Below are 21435 nucleotides of genomic sequence, written 5' to 3'. Positions count from 1 at the left end.
AGAATTCTAGGTTGGTGATTCTTGTTCATTCAATACTTTAAATGCTTTACTTTACTCTCTTCTGATGAGAAGTCTGTTATAATTCTTATGTTTGTTTTTCCTTAGATAAGATTTTTTTCCTTCTAATTTCTTTCAAGACTTTCTTTTATCTTTGGTTCTCTGCAGTGTGGATTTGTTACAGAATAGGTGTGGATATTTTGGATATTTATCCGAAGTTCTTGGTCTATGGTTTTGGTCTGCCATTAACTTTGGAAAATTCTTGACTATTACTACTTAAACTTTTCTTCTCTTCTGTTTTCTGTTCTCTTTTATTTCAATTACCTGTATTACAACTTTGAAAAATTATCTCACAATTCTTGGATATTTATTTGTTTCTTTACCTCTCTTTACATTTATTTTTCCTCTTTGTATTTCAGTTTTGGGGATTTCCATTGACATATATGCAAACTTAGTAATTCTTTCCTTGTCTGTGTCCTGTTTAATGTTGAGCTGGTTAAAGAAAATCTTTATTTCTGTTACAGAGTCTTTTAATTTCTAGCATTTCCTTCTTATTCTTTCTTAGAGAAAGAATTTTCTCTGCTTATTTTGCCCATATGTTATTTTATGTTTTCTACTTTTTTGATTAGTTATTAGCATATTAATTATAGTTGTTTGAAATTCACTGCCTGATATTTTCAGAATGTTCATTAAATTCAGTCTGATTCTTCCGCTTGCTCTGTCTCTCAGAGAGTGTTCTTCCTAGCCTTTTAAAATGCCTTGTTAAAAGCTGAACATGATATATCTCGCAATAGGAACAGAAGCTAAGACCCTTAACTTGAAGTTTTATCTGTCTAGGAATGTTTAATGTTCCATGCCCTCTCCCAGTAGCATCACTCTCTGGGAACTCTCAGATGTCCAACTACCTGAAAGCTCTCTGAAATCAAATTTTTGGAGGTATTTGTGGAAATTTCATCATATATATGCTTGATTAAATACTGGCCATTGGCCATCAACTTAACCATCAACCTTTCTTCCCTCCCCAGAGGTTGTCAGGACAGTGCTGAAAGTCCCAACCCTCTTGATCATGCCTCGGTCTTTCAGATGATCGTCTCCCACTCTAATGCTACCTTCCTGCCTCCTGCCACCAGGTATCTCATTAGTGTACAAAAAGACAGTCTTAGCACTGTGGAGAGTCCAAGGGTTTCAGGAGCTATATGACAGAACACTAGTCTTGCTCTGGTGCATGTTACTTTGGAAAGCACTATTTCACTTAAATATTGTGTTTCATACAATGACTCTGGTACTTTCTCTCTCTAAACTTTCCTTAAGTTTCTATAAACTTTAAACCTTTTTATTTTCAAAGCTCATTTCTAAATAATCATTATTTAATGGTGGACACTTTTTTTTTACATAATGGAAGCACACATTTAATTTTCCATATAATGTGCTGCAAGTTACCAAACTTTTAACTCACGTCATTGAATTTTGCACAGTTAATGTTAATGTACTCTATTTTTAGAACAGTTTATGTATTTTATTGCTGCATTAAAAATAATAACACTAATGTAGCAGCTTAAGGCATCTTAAATTTATTATCTAACAGTTTTCATGAGTGAGGAATTTGGCATATTTTATCTAGTTCCACTGCCAAGTGTCTCACAAGGCTTTTATGGTTTAGATATGTGATGTTCTCCAAAAGTTCATGCGCAAGAAAATGCTAGAATTTTTAGAGCTGAAGTGATTAAATTATGAGAGGTATAACATAATCAGTGGATTAATCCACTGACATGAATTAATCAGGTAGTGTATAGCTGGAGGAAGTAAGTCATTGCAGTTGTGCCTTTGAGATTAGTGTCTTGTCTTTGGTGAGAGGAGCGCGCTCTCTCTCTCTCTCTCTCTCTCTCTCTCTATCCTTTCTAGCTGTCATGTCCTGAGCTTCTTTCTTCCACCATGCCCTTCCACCATGATGTTCTGTCTCACCTTAGACCCAGAGCTATGGAGTCAGCCAACCATGGACTGAATTTCTGAAACCATGAGCCAAAATAAACTTTCCATTCTCTAAATTTTCTTGTCAGGTCTTTTGGTCACAGTGATGCAAAGCTTACTAGAATAAGGCTGAAATCAACTGGTCAGGCAGCCTACATCTTCATTTGGAGTTTCAAGAAAAGATCTACTTTTAGGCTGTCTCAGTTGGTTGGCAGAATTTACTGGTAGCTATGTGACTGAGGTCCCATCCTCTTGCTGCCAGTCAGAGACTGTTGTCAGCAAGTTCACTCTCAGGTCTTTGCACGTGGCCTTCTTCACAGCAAAGCAGTTCCTTTTCTTAAAGGCAACAAAAGGACATATGCTGTAGCTGCAAATGTCTGACTTCTTGCCTCTTTACTTTTAAACTCTTTTTAAAAGGGCCCACCTGATTAGGTTCGGCCCACTCAAACTCAAGGGGAATGCATTATAGTAGTCTCACCTATATCCACAGTTTTTCTTTCCATGGTTTCAGTTATCCATAGTAAATTAGGGTTCAAAAACATCGATATTTATTCTTCTGATGAGAGAGAGATAGAGAGAAACAATGTTTGCATGTTTTTTATAGTATATTATTATAATTTTTCTATTTTGTTATTAGTTATTTTTATTAATTTTTACTGTACTTGATTTATAAATTTAATTTTATCATAGATATATATGTATAAGGAAAACCATAGTATATGGGATTAGGTTCTATCCATGGTTTCAACCAACCACTGGGGGTCTTGGAAAAGACCAAAAGATCCACTGGGAGGTCTTGGAAAATATCCATCAAGGAGAAGGGAGGATTACTATATACGGGACGGGCACATTTGTAGGTGAGAATTTTAGGATCCTGCCTTCCACCAGATGGAATCTTAGGTCATTGTTTTTCATCTGTTTTTTAAAAATTTAAACATTAAATCTATCATTTTCCTCTAAATATTGCTTTGTTTGTATTGCACCAATATTGATATGTTGTAATTTCATTACCATCATTTCAAACTATTTCTCAATTTCTATTATTATTTCTTCTTTACTTATGCCTTATTAAAAAGTGTGATAATTAATTTCCACAAAATTGTCATTTTTCCTAGATGTCTTTCTTTTAATTTTATTTCATTTCAGATAAAAGTCAAATACTCTGGTTGCTTTTAGTCCTTTGAAATTCACTGAAATTTGTTTAGTAATCCATTATATTGTCTGTCTCAGTGAACATAACATGTACACTTGAATGTAATGTGTATTTTCTAGTCATTGTGTACAACAAATATCAATCATGTCAAGGTGGTCGAGAGAACTGTTGTAATTAACTGTGTCCTTACTGCTTGTTTTTCTAGCCATTCTTTCAATTTTTGAGAAGACCATTTAAATTTCTTTTCGTGATTGTGTGTGTGTGTGTGTGTGTGTGTGTGTGTGTGCGCGCGCGTAGCGCTGGGGACTAAAATCAGGGCCTTATGCATGCTAAGAAGGTACTCTACCACAGAGTTACATCTCCAAGCTCATCTTTCTGTGATGTTTTTTAAAATTTTTTAAATTAAATGTAGATGGGTACAATATCTTTATTTTATTTATTTATTTACTATGGCACTGAGGATCGAACCCAGTGCCTCATGCAAGCGAGGCAAGCGCTCAACCTTTTACCCTTAAAAAACTTAGCTACATCCCCTGACCTTCTTTCTGTGATTTTTGAATTTAATATTTCTATTTTAAATTATGCCAGTTATTGCTTTATGCATCTTGAGAGTTTATTGGATTTTGTTTTTATTAGTCACATATATAATAATTGTCAAATCTTCCTTAGAAATTGGCCTTTATTTTTATGATATATCCCTGTTTGTTTTAGGCAATGCTTTTTGTCTATAGGCCTATTGTATTTGATATGAATCAACCTACTCAAGCTTTATAATGCTTATTGTTTGCACTATTTATATTTTTCTGTATATTTACCTTTACCTTATCTTTTTTGTGTTCTGTTTATGATGTTCCAGCATACCATATATAGGACATCTGTAAAAACTTAAGTTTTGCAGAGCTGGGATTGTGGCTCAGTGGCAGAGTGTTTGCCTTGCATGTAGGAGGCACTGGGTTTGATCCTCAGCACCACATAAAAATAAATAAATAAAATAAAAGGTATTGTGTCCATCTACAACTAAAACAAACAAACAAACTTAAGATTAACAACAAATATACCACCTATGGTAACTTATTGCTCAATTTAAGTTTTTACAAGTGCCCTATATAGAACACTGAGATATAATGCGTTAAATGTATCTGATTATGGAAACATGAACTTTGATATTACTTTTTTGATTCAAGTTCTGACAGTCACTGCCCTTAACTTATAATAGATAACCTGTTATTAGAGTAACTATTAATTGCATCAGATTTAGTACTAATAAGTTATTACTTGTTTTCTGTTTGTCTTCCCTCTTCCTCTTTCTCTGTTCTTCTCTTCCCGATGTTTTTTGGGAGAAGAGGCAGTTGATTTGAATAGTTTTTAGAATTCTATTTTTACCCATCTATTAACTTTTAGTTTTTCATTATTATTCTTCATGGCTGCTTTAGAGATTGTAACATAGATCCTTACCTTTTCATGTTATAGTTAAAATTAATATAGTAACTCTTTATATAAAAGTAGAAAGCATATAATCATATAAATTTATTGCACATTGCTTACTGACCTTTTTGTTATTGTTTTATTTTTATTTATCTAAATGTCATAATTCCCATAAATCATGAACACAACTTTTGCCTTATGCAGTTATACATGTTTGAAAAAAAATTAGATAAAGTAGTGTATTATACTTGACTTAGAGATTTATGATTTCTGATGCTCTTCATTTATTCCTGAAGATCCAAGCTTCCTAGCATCATGTCCTTTCAGGTGATGAATTATTATTTTTTTTGATCGGGGTTTTAACCCAGGGACACTTTACCACTGAGCTATACCTCCAACCCCACCCTACCCCCTTTTTTTTGACACAAGGTCTCACAAAGTTGCTTAGAGCCTTGCTAAATTGCTGAGGCTGGCTTTGAACTTATGATCCTCCTGCCTCAGCCTCCCCAGCTGCTGGGATTATAGGTGTGCAACAGCATACTTGGCTCAGGTGATGAATTTTATTTAGCATTTTTTGTAGACTGCTGACAGTATATTTAGTTTTTCTTTATTTGGAAATACCTGCCTTTTCATTCACTCTTGAGAAATGTGTTGTTGTTTGTTTGTTTGTTTGTTTGTTTGTTTTGCAGTGCTGGGGATTGAACCCAGGGCCTTAGATATAATAGGCAAGCTGTCTACCACTAAGCTACACACGCCAACCCTTACTTTCCTTTACCCTTAAAAAATAGTTTCACTGGGTACAGAATTCTTGTTTGAATTTTTACTTTATCTCTTTAAATTTATTGTTCAGTTGTCTTCTGGTTTCTATGATCTCTGAAGAAAGTCTGCATCATTTTGGTAGTTACTCCCCTTGATGTAATGAGTATTATTCTCTGTTTTCAAATATTTCTCTTTGTTGTTTGGTTTAAGCCAGTTTGAGATATACCTAGGCATTTTTTTCCTAACTATTCTTTTGGACTCCACTAAGCTTATTAAATTACTAAATCTATGGTTTTCACTAAATTTCTGGTCATTGTTTCTTCAAGTAATTTTTTTTTTCTGGAACTTCAATTACCTGTAGGTAAGTCATGGGATTTTTTTTCCTCTCATAGATTCCTGTTTCTCTTTCCATCTTTTCCTATCTTTTGTCTTTCCATATTTGTATTGGACAGTCTTATTTGTCTACCTTAAGTTCACTGGCTCATTTTGCCAGTAAGCCCATTTGTTGATTATTTTTATCTCAGCTATTTTTTAGTTGTAAAGCTTACATTTTCTATTTCTTTGCTGAGATTTCCAGTTTTTTAATTCTCTATGAGCGTAATTATGATTGCTTCTTAAAAGTGTCTGGTAACTATGTTAATTTTACAGTTAGCATTTGTTTCTTGTCTTTTCCCATAGTGCAGGATGAGCTTCTCCTGTTTCTTCTTACGTTGAGTAATTTGAGATTGAATCATGAACATTGTGAATGCTGTATTGTAGGGCTCCAGATGCTGTAATACTGAAGTATAACAATTTTACCAGATTACAAACTACATCAGTGTCTGTCAATAGGGGACAGATTGGTATAATGGAATACCATAAAGCAATTAAAAAGAACTATTGTCAATATATTATATAGCAGCCCAGATGAATCTGTAAAAAGGTATGTTGAATGAAGAAATCCAAACACAAAAGTACATTCTAATTATTTGATTTACATGTAGATCACAAACAGAGAAGACAAAACAAGAGACACAGAAATCAGACAGGTGGTCACTTCTAGGTGCAGGTGTTTACATGCAGAAACATCTAAAGTCCTGTAAATGTTCTATATATTTATCTGGTTGATAATTAGATAGGTGTATATATATTTAAAGAATCATTAATTGTTCTTTTCAATTTGTGTGTTTCACTGCCTATTATCTCTCAATATTCAGCATAAACATTTACAAAGAAATATCTCATTATGTTTAAGAAGTACTTAATTCAAATCTTAACTCCTCACAGTATAGAATAGTGGTGATATCTCTTTTATCATTTTTCTTTATCTTCCAATTTAGTTTGCATATATTTTGTGTGGAGAATTTATAATATTAGAAAGATCTTAAGAATATATTATGAAATGGAATCTTATATTATTTATAAAGCCCCCTCCAATACTAAATAATAGATAAAGGCTGAATTGTAGTTTTTAACTTCTCCAAATTATACACACCAAAGGAAACTAAAACATGTTTAAATTCATGTTTACAAAGCTTGGTTTCCATTGCATAAGTAACAACAATTAGTTATATGAAATAGAATTTTCTAGAATCTAGTCTTGCTCTGGTGCATCTTACTTTGGAAAGCACTATTTTACTTAAATATTGTGTTTCATACAATGACTCTGGTACTTTATCTCTCTAAATTTTTCTAAGTTTCTATAAACTTTAAACCTTTTTATTTTCAAAACTCATTTCTAAATAATCATTATTTAATGGTGGACACATTTTTTTTTACATAATGGAAGCACACATGTAATTTTCCATATAATGTGCTGCAAGTTAGCAAAGTTCTATCACTTTTAAAACATGTCACTGAATTTTGCACAGTTAACTTCAGCAAATCGCTCAGGTTAGCTACATTCTAGATGAACCGTATTAGAAGAATTGTCTTAACTTTCATTAACATTGTCAGCAGAAGCACTGGTAGGGAGAAACAAGTAGAAAATTTAGGAATGAAAGAAAATTAGTTTAAAGATAATTAGATTAAAGATAATATAATAATTAGAATTGCATCAAGTTTTGAGTTAAGTAATCAAATGAAACATGCCAAGTTATTAAAGTCAAGGAAAACAGTTTTGTCAGATCCTTTTTCACGGACAGAACACTTGCAGTCTCTTGAAAACAATGAAGAAATAGTCAGTCAGCTGTGTGGAAAAAGTAGAAGTGGAAATGCTTAAAGTAATATATGGATTATATTACATGTAATAGTTCCTACATGGTGCGGAGTAAAATTTTCAAGTGATTGAATTCTATGTTATTAGGCCTTCTTATTTACATAAATGCCCTAGTAATTCAACTATTAATAAACCACTCTTTTATTATAGGAAACACAGTTACTTCATTTGCATGATGAATAAGGAAGACTTTTTGAGAAAAATAAGTGATGAGAAAAAAACTGTTACTTCATTACAGTTTTTGGTGCTTGACATCAGTTGGGCTTTTCTCCCATGTGGCATATGAATTAGATGAAATTAGAATTTCGTCTATTCATATGTTTAAGGAAAGCAGAGATCATAGAAAACTGTGTGTCTACTTTCCATAGATCACTAAATATGACTGCAAATTATAGTTAAGAGAAATAATTAAATAATGACCTTTTAAATATGGTGCTTTTATGGCATTCACTTTAAATAGTCATAGAAACAAAATGGAGATACAACCCATAAATATTTTTGTACACTTAACTATCCATCTACCTTTCATGTGTGTGAACACATGTGTGTGCACACGTGTGTGTGTGTGTGTGTGTGTGTGTGTGTGTGGTGCTGGTGTTGGAACTCAAGGCCTCACACATTTTGTTGCATATGGATTTACAGTTTTTCCCAGCACCATTTGTTGAAGATGCTATCCTTTCTTCAGTGTATGTTTTTGGCACCTTTGTCTAATATAAGATAATTGTAATTTTGTGGGTTAGTCTCTGTGTCCTCTATTCTGTACCATTGGTCTACCAGTCTGTTTTGGTGCCAATACCATCCTGTTTTTGTTACTATTGCTCTGTAGTATAGTCTAAGGTCTAGTATAGTGATGCCACCTGCTTCATTTTTCCTGCTAAGGACTATTATTTATTTTCGATTGTAGCCATGTAAGCAGGTATAAGTGGTACTCTGCTATGCTTTCAATTTGAATTTTCCTAATGGTTAATTATATCAAGCATCTTTTTATGATATTTATTTACTTTTTCATCTCATTTTTTTTTTCTTTTTCTTGTTGGGGATTGAACCTAGTACCTTATACTCGCAGAGAAGATGCTCACCAGGGAGCCACATCCCCACCCCATCAGTGAAATTTTTTGAAGCAAAGAATGAAGTAAACATGTACCACTGGGGCTGGGGTTGTGGCTCAGTGGTAGAGCACTTGCCTAGCACGTGCGAGGTGCTGGGTTCTATCCTCAGCACCACATAAAAATAAATAAAATAAAGGCATGTGTCCCAACAACAACTAAAAAAAAAAAATGTACCTCAATCCTCCATCTTGATTCAGATGTCTTTTTGTTTATATGAGAAATACAAAGTTATGCTTTCCTCCTGTTTTAGGCAGCACAACAAGCAATTAACCATAACTGTGGAGATCTTGGACACTTATTAGGTAAAGAGAACGACTTGGCCCTAATTATTGATGGTGAAACATTGAAGTATGCCTTAAGGTTTGAAATTCAGAAGAAGTTCCTAGATTTGGCCCTTTCATGTAGAGCAGTATTATGTTGTAGGTAAGAATATTCATTCTTCATTTTTTTCTCTGTTGTACTTACTACTGTATTAACAGTACAGTATATGAAGAAAATATAGAACTGAAAATGTAAATTTCTTCAGAGACAACATTTCTTATTGGGAAAATGCACTCTCAAACAGAAATGCAAAAGTCTGTATTGAATTCTAATTGTCAGGATTAAGATTTACAGGAAAGCAGTTAAAAATTTTTCAAATGTAAATTGCTTATTAATGAATGATAAGTTGGAAGAAATCTGCTATAATAACAAAGGTCACAGAATTTCTTTTGCATGCTAACAAGATGTCTGGTGGTTGGAAACTCTAGATAGCTTCAGGACAGGAAGAGATCATAAGAAAGACCAAAACAGGATTAAAGATTTGGAACTTTTCAACCCTATCCCTCACCTCTTGGGAGCAAAAGGGGCATAAGTTTAAATTGATCACCAATGGCCAATAGTCAATTATGCAACATAATGTAGCTTCCTATAGGCATCCAAAGTGCTAGCTTTAGAAAGTTTCCAGATAGCCAAAATGTAGAGGTGCCTGGAGGGTGGGAGAAAGCATGGAGGCTTCATACCCTTTCTTCATGCATCTCTTCATCAGCACCCTTTGCAATAAACAACAACAGCAATAACAAAAAAAGTGTTAGTAAAAACTTCCCTGAGTTCTGAAGCCACTCTAGCAAATGAGTCAAACCTGTGGAGGAGGTTGTGGAACATTTGTTAGAAGTGGGGTGAGGGTGGTTTTGGGCACTGAGCCCCTAACCTGTAGCATCTGACACTACATCCAGTATGATAGCTTCAGAATTGAATTGTATTAGATGACACCCTGTTGATGTCCACTGGAGAACTGATTGGTTGCTTGGTGTGTGGAGAAATACCCCCAGCCACATTTGGTCACTGTATTAGTTAGCCATTTCACTGCTGTGACTAAAAGATCCGACCAGAACAACTGTAGAGGAGGAAAAGTTTATTTGGTATTCACAGTTTTAGAGGTCTCAATCCATAGATAGCAGGCTCCATTCCTAAGGGCTCAAGGTGAGGCAGGACATCATGGCGGAAGAGTGTGGCAGAGGGAAGCAGCTCACATGGTGATCAGAAAGCAAAGAAAGAGAGACTCCACTTGCTAGATACAAAGTATATAACCCAAAGCCAGGCCCCAATTCCTACCTCCTCCAGCCACACCCCTCCTGCCTCCAGTTACCATTCGGTTAATCCCATCAGGGATTAATTCATTGATTAGACTAAGGCTATGACCCAATCATTCTCTTCCAAACCTTCTTGTATTATCTCACACATGAGCTTCTGGGGGACACCTCACATCCAAACCAGAAGAGTCACATTTGGTCTGCTCATTAGTGCTCAGAAGCATTCAGTGTTGTGTGTTGAGTACAGATTAGGAAAAACTGAGTTTGTTTTTATCTATGCCCTTACTATCTTGCATAAATTCCCCCAATCCTTATTTCCGTTTTCCTGAATGGGACCACTATGGGAATTTTGTGCTGTTTCAGCCAACAAAATTACAAGACAAACTTTGCCAGACATGAATGCAAAGACCATTTAATGGATGGAATGACATCAATATTGGTACAACCATAGAACTTGTGAGATATGGCTTCATGCCTGCACATGGAACATAGCTTTATGTGATTTTATTGACTGAAGCTTAATATTAAGGCAAATGTCATTTTAGATTTTATTTTCACAAATTTGGTAAGGTAGGTGTAAAAATCCAAAAGGGTGAGATTCCATTTTTATCCTTATCTGGTAAGGACTAATTTGGAGTTTTAATGAAAGACTCAGAACTACCTCGTGAAATTAATAGCAACTTGATGTTAAGCAGAAGGAAGAGAGGGCTTAAAGGTCCCAATCACTCTCCTACTGTATTTATAGAGCTCTGATTGGCCCAGGGAATGGAATTAAGGTTTGAAAATATGAAGTCAGATTTGGGATCGATACAAGTTTGTGTGTGTGTGTGTGTGTGTGTTACGTACGCACATACATTTGCATTTCTCACAGATATGGTAGTCTGAGTGTGAAAGTGGTTGTCCGACCAGATGGTAAAGTTATTAACATTGGAAGTTTTCTAGTAAAAGCACCAGTGTCTTGGTGGGAACACATACCTGATTTCTAACATCTACTTAAGAAAATGTTCACTCTTTTCCACTCTGTTTCACAAGGTGGTGATTTTAATTCATTATGTTCTCTTGATTATGAAACAAAAGTTCTAACACATTTGTTTTAGTCAGCTTTTTCACCATTCTGAACGAAAGACCTAACAACAATTTTAAAGAAGGAAGAGTTTGTCAGCGCTCACATTTTGGAGATCTCAGTCCATAGAGTCCTCAGGGTCCAAGGAGAGGGAGAACATCATGGCAGAAGAGTGTCACGGAGGAAAGCAGACCAGAACATGGCACCAGGAAGCAGAGAGAGAGTTCTCCCAACAACAAATAAAATATAAACCCCAAAGGCATGCTCTCAGTGTCCCACCTCCTTGAGCTGTACCCCACCTACCTACAGTTAACACCCAGTTAATCCCTATCAGGGGATTAATGTACTGATTAGGTTAAGTCTCTCACAACCCAGTGGTTTCACTTCTAATTTTTCTTGCCTTATCTCACACTTGAGCTTTGGGGGTCACCTCATACCTAAACCATAACAGCATTCTAATCAAGGAAACCAACTATCTCCTTAGTTTTTAATAAACTCATCTAATTTAATTTAAATTAGTTTTTAGGAGCTTTTTTTGAGAGAAAGGAATGGTGAGGTCATTCACTTACTAGAAAATAAAAATAAAATCTTTGTGTAGCCATCATTTTTTGATAGAGCTATAAGTCAAATTATTGAGTAAATGAAACAATGAGTGATAAATAGGAAAAAAGCATTTTGCTGCTTCTTCCTTTGAATCTTTGAAAATATTTCATGCACAGACAGGACCTGCTAGCCTGAAATTATTTAGGATTATTAAATTTGTTTTTGTAGATTGTCTCAGGAAAAAAAATCAATGATAATATTCTAATCTGTGCTGTTCACATAGCATGAGAAGGAAACAAGATTTCATGCTGTTACATCACTTGTGTTTGTTGTTAGTTACCAGAGCCCAACTTTGACTCTATTTAAAATAAATAAATAAATTTATATATATAAATCTCCTTGAATGAATTCAAGTTCAAAGGGGTGTAATTTGATTTTCAAAGGCTACTTCATATCCACACTTAGGGTAAAGACTTTTAAATAGTGTCATAAATAGGAGATATCTGTCTTTCTCTCATGTAGGTAGCTAATGTAAATTAATATGCAGGTTTGAGTCACACAAGAGTGAGTGGGGGATCTCTCTACATGTAAACTGGGAAACTATAAGAATTTATTTTGCAATGTTGAAGAAGTTACTATGTTATTTATTTATTTATTGGTGGAAGTGATGGGAACATTTTTGTATATGACAAAAGTTTCATTAAAGAATTGGAAAACTTATGCCTGCACATGGAACATAGCTTTATGTGGTTTTATTGACTGAAGCTGGGGTTGTGGCTCAGTGGCAGAGCGCCTGCCTCGCATGTGTGAGGCACTGGGTTCAATCCTCAGCACCACATAAAAATGAATAAACGAAATAAAGATACTGTGTCCATGTATAACTAAAAAAATATTTTAAAAAAGAATTGGAAAACTTAGTATCTTCCATTTAAATGTAGTTATGTGCTGATTATCGTTGACTTTTTTTGTAAAAACTTTTAGAATAGTGTGAAGTAAAATGAACCTAAACACAACCTTTAAAAGTGGTTCTGTCTATCTTCCTTTTCAGGCTATCTCCCCTCCAGAAAGCTGAAATAGTGGACTTGGTGAAGAAGCATGAAGAGGCCATCACTCTTGCTGTTGGGGATGGTGCCAACGATGTGGGGATGATCCGGATGGCCCATGTGGGAGTGGGGATCAGTGGGAATGAGGGCATGCAGGCCACCAACAACTCAGATTACTCCATTGCTCAGGTCAGTGCTGTGGGACACCAGCTGGTCATGGGAGATGTTGATGAGTTCCATCTGCCCCTGAGGTGTACCTAACCTCTCTAAGCTGCCTCGTAAGGAAAATTACCACACATATGGAGTTCTTAAAGTTTTTATCCTTATACACTTTGGAGTTTCATTGATCAGCTCTGCAGATAGGTCAAACTAATGCCACTAAGAATTTATAGTCCTGTTAATATAATCTCTAAATCCTCAGTCTCCTCAAAATGTGTATTTTGCTTTGTGGTATCTTGTGACAAAGATTTATTAAAGACATATAATCTCTTAATTTCCTTTTTTTATTGGCAGTTTTTTTAAAAAAATATTGTTTAAAGCAGCTTTGGATTCACAGAAAAACTGAGCAGAAGGTACAGAGATTTCCCATGCACTGTCAACAACCCCACGCCTGAAGTGGTATAGCTGTTACAACTGTAATCCTACATCCATGTATCTTAATCACCAAAAGTCCAAAGTTTACATTATGGTTCACTCTTGATGTTGTATGTTCTATGGATTTGAATAAATGTAAAATGATAGGTATTCACCATTATAATATCATACAGAGTAGTTTCCCTAAAAATCCTCTGTGCTCTATCAGTTTATTCTTCCACCCATCTACCTCCTGACTACTACTGATCATTTTCTATTACCATAGTTTTCCAGAATGTTATGTATTTGGAATCATGCAGCATATAGCCTTTTTGACTGACTTCTTATACTTGATATGCATGTAATTTCCCCCATGTCTTTTCATGATTAAACAGCTTATTTATTTTTAGCACCAAATAATATTTCATATTCTAGATTGCCAATTTGTTTATCCATTCCCCTACTAAAATTCATCTTGGTTTATTTTAACTTTTGGCCATTGGACTTAAAGTGTCCATAAATATCCATTTGTGAATTTTTGCATGGATGAGCACAAGTTTTCAATTCCTGTGAGTAAATATCAAGGAGTGGGATTTCTGGATTGTGTTATAAATGTTTTGTTTTGTAAGAAACTGACAAATTATTTCCAAAAGTAGATATTTAAGAACAGTGTATACTCATGATGTATAACTGCATTTTTTACATAGGGACCAGTTGTAAATAATTCTGTATTTTTTAACATAGGGATCAATAGCTGAATTCCTGGGTGAAGTGGCCATTATTTGGCCAATGACCCTGAAGCTGGGAACAAGCAAGTTTGCTCACCAAAACATTGTTATCTTTTATTGATTTATAAAGCAGTATCATCTAAGTGATATTCCAACTTCCCCAGGCAGAATAATCACAATCTTGTTAAAGGAAATTCCCTTTAATGTCTGTATGTGTCAAGTTTTTGCTGCTATAAAAAATTACCTAAGGCAGGCTACTATGAAGAAAAAGGTTTATTTAGCTCTGTTTAGGAAATTCAAGGACATGGTGCCTACATTGGTTGACTTCTAGTGAGGACCCTCTAGCTGTCTAACAACATGGTGGATAGCAATGGTAGAAGCATATGTGGGAATACATGATTACATCTTGGTACAAAAAGCCAAAGAAGCCTGGCTGAGGCCAAGCTCAGGCCTTTATAATAAGCCTCTCAAGTGAGCTCCCAAAGGGTCCCATGACAGTTGCTTTAATTTCTTCTGAGGGCAAGACCCCAATCACCTACATATCTCCCCTTAGGCTCCACATCTTGAAGGCCCCACACCAGGTACCAATATTGCTACTCTGGGGACAAAACTTCCAACACATGGATCCTTGGAGATCAGACAACATCTAAACCATAGCAATAGCCATTTCTTGATTGATGTTTTCATATGGAAACAGCCAACCTCACGATTATGGGGACTAGAGGCATAGAACCAATTAAAACTATGGGCTAACATTCACCAGAATCATAGAGATAGCACCACACAATATCCTTTACTACTTAACAAAAACATTTTCCTGTTTTTACACTTTAGTATTTTGAATTTTGAAGGATATAATTTTTATTTAATAATTTAACATTGACTTTTAATGACTACAATATTTTCATCACATTCGACCAATTAGCAGCAACACTTTTCAGTCTTGCTGAATTCAGAAGCTTCATGTAATCTTTGAAAATCTCCCTAGAAATACCTACAGGACTCTGGGTAGGTTATCCTTATTTGGGGCAGTTGTTATTGTAGCCTCTCTCTGAGAAGCTATATGATTTTTTAATCCACTCACAGGTTAGTAGATACCTGAAGCTAAAATGGTGACATCATACTTTTCTCCTCTTCTCCTCCTTTTTTTTTTTTAAAAAAAAAAAAAAATATGGTGCTTGTTATCAAACCCAGGGCCTTGCATAAGTGAAGCATACACTTTACCACCAAGCTATGTCCCCAGCTGTACAGCAAACATTCTTAGAGGTCCATATTTGAATCAGATCAGTTCTAACCTACATATGCATGGATTAAATGTGCTGTTGTATAGAGAGGTAAACTGTGGCTCCTGTGTGTTAGGAGGTCTGAGTTGAGAAGCATGCTATTTGCTTATGATCATAGCATCTGTCTATAGACAGGAAATGGTCGCACCAAATTCCCTCATATCTTTTCCTTAAGCACCAACTACCATTGAGACACATGCTTCTCATAGTCTCAGCAATTATATATGATATAGCCTTGAATTTTTAAACACCATAAATGCACAATACTGTCAGGGATCAGCTACATTGGAGTCTTAAAGGAATAGTTGTTTGCCATTTTCTTATGTATGTCTAAGAAAGAGACTACAGCCTTTCCTTTTAAAACCAAAGTCTTAATGGGATTTAAAATTATGAGGTTGTTCTCTTTGGAGTTAAAGAAAAATCCAGAAGGGAGGTAGGATTTTGTGAGCTTTTGTTCTAGGAGATCAGCATTTGTCCTCATGCAGGGCACTTTACACTCTCGAGCACCTGCCATCTGAATCCTCTTTTACCTTTGTTCTGGACTCCCTCATCACAGCTGCATTTGTGGTTAGGCAGACAGTACAACTTTTTAGGCTTTCTTTTCCTCCTTCTGGATGCCCCAAAGTTGACACACCAAGCAGTCCCTAATGTAGTGTATTGGTTTGATTCATGCTTTGGCCCCTATTAAAAAGTTATTTCAGATTTATAGAAGCACTTTAAGTCACATAAATTTGCTTTCCCACTTTATTTTAAGCAACAGCAACTTATATTGGAGCTAGAAAGAATAGTGCTACCATAATGTGTGATACTACTTTCCCCCAGAATGATGCTTACCCCCCGTATTGTGGTGGAAATTTGTCTATTTCTGCCCTATCTTCATTTTACCCTTATCTGAGTTTCAGTGTTAGGTCAACAACCTACCATCAGTTTGCCTTATGACCTCTTGGGTACAACTTTCCCCTGCCCAGAGCACATCAGTATAATATTCCGTTCAAAACTCTCTGATGAGAATCCATTATTTGCTATTTCCTCCCCAAATGTCTTACTATTTTAAAACTATCCTAATAAATAGAGAGCTTTGATTTAGAATTTTTTTTTCACCCCTGGAAATAAATCATTGCAAAACTAAAAACTGATAGGAATAGAAATGTTGTGTATAGTGACTCAAGTTTATTATCTGGTTCTGGGTTTCAAATGTTCTTTTCAAATTTACTTATTTTTGGTATAGTTATGCATCTTATGATTAAACATCTCCCTCCCTATCCTGCCCTTTCATGTTCCACTGTTAATATTTGTTTTAAAGGTTAATGTTGTGTTTTTTTTTTTTGGTATATGTACCAACTTCTGTCACTTTGAAGTCACTGTTTAAATTAAGGACTTAACTAAATTACCATGAATTGCCTCATTTTGTAGAATAACTCGTGAATATACATTCATTTAAAACATGTTTATTGAGACCCTGCCACATTCTGGGTATGTTGCTAAGTATGCTGGATTGGTCAATGAACAAAGTAAACAATGAGTCCTGCCCTCCTAAGGTTTAGAAATGTTTCCCAAAGGCCCGCTTGTTAAAGGTTTGGCCCCCAGCCTATGGCACTATTGGGAAGGGGTGAAGCCTCTAGGAAGTGGGGCCTCGTGGGAGAAAGTCAGTTCTTTGGGAACAGGTCCTTGAAGGGAATATTGGGAACCCTATGCCTTCATTTCTTTGTCTTTGCCTTCTGACCACCATGTGGTGAACAACTTCCATCTTCACATACTCTCACCATGATATGCTGCCTCATCACAGGCCCAAATAAAAGGTGCCAACTGACTGTGGCCCCAAACCACTAAAACCATGAGGCAAAACAGATCTTTTCTCTGTACAAGTTGATTGTCTCAGGTATTTGGTCACAGCAATAGAAAGCTAACTCATGTCCGTATGCAGCTTACATTGCAATGAATAAATCCAGTACGTCTTACACTGGAAGAAAAGCAAAAAGAAGATGGGGGTGAGGAGATTCAGGAGTGTCCCAGACTCCTGCCCTTTTGTCCTTGTTACATTTTTTGTTTATATTTTTTATTTATTATAGGAAACAGGGAACTGATTCCTACAAGACATTATTACTTCAACCTGATCAGACAAAACACTCAGTGATTGAATCTGAGTTTCCTGTTTCCAATATGATGTTTTTTTTGATTAAATAATTCTGACTCATTCTTATGATTAAGATCCTAGACGTGTATTTAGTTAAGACCCAGGCACAAAAAGCAAATATTATTTTGAAAAATCCATACCTGTTATTATTAATAACAAAGCACCATTTGCTGGACAAAAAAATGATATTTAATGGTTTATTTTTGTTGTTACTGTTGAAACAAGAGAATTCTTAAAAAGGTCATTATAGCCAAGTGCCATGTCAGATTGTTTTAGGACTAATGTTCATTCTCTCCTCTTCTACATTACATTTGCTAAAGGGGGAACTGCTAAATTATGAAATACTGGGAACATAATACTTTGTGGGTTTTCACACTAAATGGTAGTTTCATTTGAACTTTTGTTTTGTTGACTATTGTTTCTTTTCAGTTTAGATACTTGGAGAAGCTTCTGTTGGTTCATGGAACTTGGAACTATTTTCGAGTGACCAAATGCATATTGTATTCTTTCTACAAGAATGTAGTGCTATACATTATTGGGGTAAGAAAGGAGATGCATTTCATTTTCTTTCTTCAAGGAATTAGGTCTTTTCTGTGATTTAGACTTGGTAATTAACACTTTTTTCATATTAAAGTACTATCAAAAGAAAATTCCTTATAACTAAATTTAGCAGTTTACTTGAGTAAATCAAGACAAAAAAAAATTGTTTCTTGAGTATGTTCTGATTCTTTACTAGCCCCTAAAACTAGAGCAAGTTATGAGAATTCTAACCAACAATGTGATCTGATAGCATTGATGAAAAACAGAAGTGAGACCTAGAAAACAATTTAACAACACCTTGAATAATCAGTCAATGGGTTACAACTTAACTAATTAATTGCTTACAGCTTAATTAGTTAATTGTCTACAATTCCTCCTGCAACTAACCAAAGCTCAGGTATTGTGATTCAACTCTATTCTGGTTTGGACTGCTGGGCCCATTACAGGTGCCTGTTCTAAATCCATGGATCCCCACAGATTTTATTTAACAGTGCTGTTAACAAAATCCTGCTTCAAGTTTTTGCCTATAGAAGTGACTAAGTAAAAAGTGTCAATTAAACATCTTATAATATCATGATGACAGACACCAGACACCTACTCACCCAAACACAGTTAGGTCTGTTAGCTCTAGATTCTTCCAGTGATTAAACATACCAGATATCTCTGTGCTTCCTTCCACTAAAGGATAGGAATGAGCCTGGAATTTTCAGTGTTACCACCACAGAGCTTGTGCAGATGTCATCAATTTTAGATGCATTGATGTGTGCATGAATATGTGCACTGTGTTCTTGCACTTTTATCCATGTGTAGATTCATGTAACCACCCACTATAGTAATCAAGATACATCAAGATACATAACTATTACATCACTACAGGGGGATCTTCTTCATGCTACCTTTTTACATCCCTACCCATCTCTAACCCCCTGGCAATGGCTAATCTATTCTCTAATTTTACAATGTTCTATAAAATTTCAACCAAATAATATGTCATCTTTTCAGATGAGATTTTTTTTTTTTACTCAGTATAATTCCCTTCAGATTTATCCAAGTCATTGTGTGCATCAGTAGTTTATTCTTTTTTATTTTTAGTAGTTTGTTGTTTTTTTATTGGTGTGTTATACTTACACAATTTATTTACCATGGACATGTGGAAAAACATTTGTTTTTAGTTTGGTGCTAATAAAAATAAAATTTGTGTGAACATTTGTGTTTAGGTTTATGTGAGAAGTGCACAATTATTGAGTCATATGGTAAGTGCATGCAATTTTACAAGAAACTTCCAAACTATTTTCCAGAGTGGTTTTACCATCTTAAAATTTCTACCAATAATGAAACAATTATCCTGTTTCTCCAGATATTTGCCAGTCTGAGATATCATTACTATGTCTTTTTTAACCTTTTTGATGTGTAGAAATATCTATTTTAGATTAAAATTAGATTTTCTTACCGGCTATTGATGTTGAATATCTTTTTATGTATTTATTTGCCATTTATGTATATATTTTGGAAATGTGTCCCCATATCTTCTGTCCATTTTATAATTATATCATTAGGGTTGTTTTTTTTGTTGTTGTTTTACTATTATGAAACGTTTTCACATATTCTAATTATTATTTCTTTGCCAGGTATATAATTTGCAAGTATTTTCTTTCAGTCTGCAACTTGTTACCTCATTGTCTTAACAGGGTCTTTCACAGAATAAACATTTTTAATTTTGATTAGGTCCAGTTTATCTAGTTTTTCCTCGTATGCTTGTAGCATCTTGTAGCATCATATTAAAAAAAAAAAAGTTTTTTCTAGCTTTAGGTTCCAAATATTTTCCTGTATATATTTTTTAAAAGCTCTGTATGTCATATTTAATTTCATGGTCCATTTGCAGTATAAGATGTGAGGTTTTGCTTGTCTTTCTTTTGCCTATGGATGTCCAATTGCTTTAGTGACATTTGATGAAAAGGCTCTCCCTCCTCAATTAAATCACTTTTGCACCTTTGTCAGAAGTCAGTTGGGAAAATAATAGAGAAATAGAAAAAATATGAAGAGACTTACAAGTAATAAGGAGAGATTGACTCAATAATTAACCCCCCCACCCAACAAAGTGCAGCAGTAGATAGCTTCACTAAAAAGTTCTTCCAATCACTCAAAGAGGTAACATCATTTTCTCAGCTTATCTAAAACTTGAAGAGGACTCATTCTACAAGGTCAGAATTACCCTAAGAGCAATGCAAAACACACTATAAGAAAACTATAGACCAATGTTCTTGATGAATGTTAATGAAAAATCATAAACAAAATACTAACAACTCAAATTCAAGAGCATATTAAATTTATCCTATTCTAAAACCAGAGAGATTTTGTTATGCAAGGGCTCAGACCCAGGAAACATTTGGAATCCTGGCAGGTGAAAGAAGATGCAAGACATGGTTGAGTCAGCCTTTATTCAGAGGTGGAAACAGCCTCAGCCAGTTTCAGCTTTAGACCCACCCAGTTCCATTTTGCTCCCATCAGTTCCATTTAGCCCACTTTTGAATACAGTCTAAACAAAGAAGGCACACTGCCAACAGCTTACACCAGTGCTCACATGCTCACAAGCAAATGTTTGTGACCTTGAGTATGCACACTGAATCAGAGTGTTTCTGACCTTGACTACACACTAATCATGGCCTTGTCTGCATGATAAAAACATAACATAAAACATAACATAGCCTGCTGGAAGCCTCTGCAAGGAAGCCTAACTGGCCTTCCCCAACAGATTTATTTCTGGAATGCAAGAATGTTTTCACATGCAAAAAATCAACCAATATAACACCCTACATTAACATAATTAAAGATGGAAAATCACGATTACTTCAGTTGATGCTGAAAAAGCATTTCAACACAATTTGACACCCCTTATTTGATAAAACACTTAACAAATTAGGAAGAGAAAGAAACTACCTCAGAATAATAAAGGCCACATGTAAAAATCCCCCAGCTAACATTGTAGTCAATGGTAAAACACTGAAAACCTTCTAAGATCAGAACCAAGACAAGGATGCCCATGCTAACTACTTCTATTCAACATAGTATTGGAAGTTCTAACTTGAGCAATTAGGCAAGAAAAGGAAACAAAATGCATTCAAATATTTAAAAAGAAGTAAAATTATCTCTATTAACATATGATATGCTTGTATATGTAGAAAACTTAAATATTTCACACAAGATATTAGAACTAATAAATGAATTCAGCAAAGTTGCAAAATACAAAGTCAAAATACAAAAATCAGCTGTGTTTCTATACACTGACATCGAACAATTCAAAAAGGAAATTAAGGTAACAATCCCATTTATAATAAAAAGTAAAATGAAA

The 21435-nt window shown here is 34.9% G+C and overlaps 1 protein-coding gene across 1 annotated transcript in view; it reads left to right on the top strand.

The window, feature by feature from the left end:
* The window catches only part of LOC124095283 (phospholipid-transporting ATPase IB-like), a 132812-nt gene that overhangs the window by 52205 nt on the left and 59172 nt on the right, over positions 1-21435 (top strand). Inside the window, exons 15-17 of the mRNA XM_058580449.1 lie at positions 8859-9031; positions 12834-13017; positions 17976-18086. Coding sequence (XP_058436432.1) covers positions 8859-9031; positions 12834-13017; positions 17976-18086 — 468 coding nt within the window. The remainder of the gene's footprint in view (positions 1-8858; positions 9032-12833; positions 13018-17975; positions 18087-21435) is intronic.

The sequence above is a fragment of the Marmota monax genome, unplaced genomic scaffold, assembly GCF_021218885.2.
Source record: "Marmota monax isolate L192 unplaced genomic scaffold, Marmota_monax_Labrador192_F-V1.1 WCK01_AAM20220418_F8-fsc00043, whole genome shotgun sequence".
Lineage (NCBI taxonomy): Eukaryota > Metazoa > Chordata > Mammalia > Rodentia > Sciuridae > Marmota > Marmota monax.
This window is presented reverse-complemented; position numbering and strand designations above follow the sequence as displayed.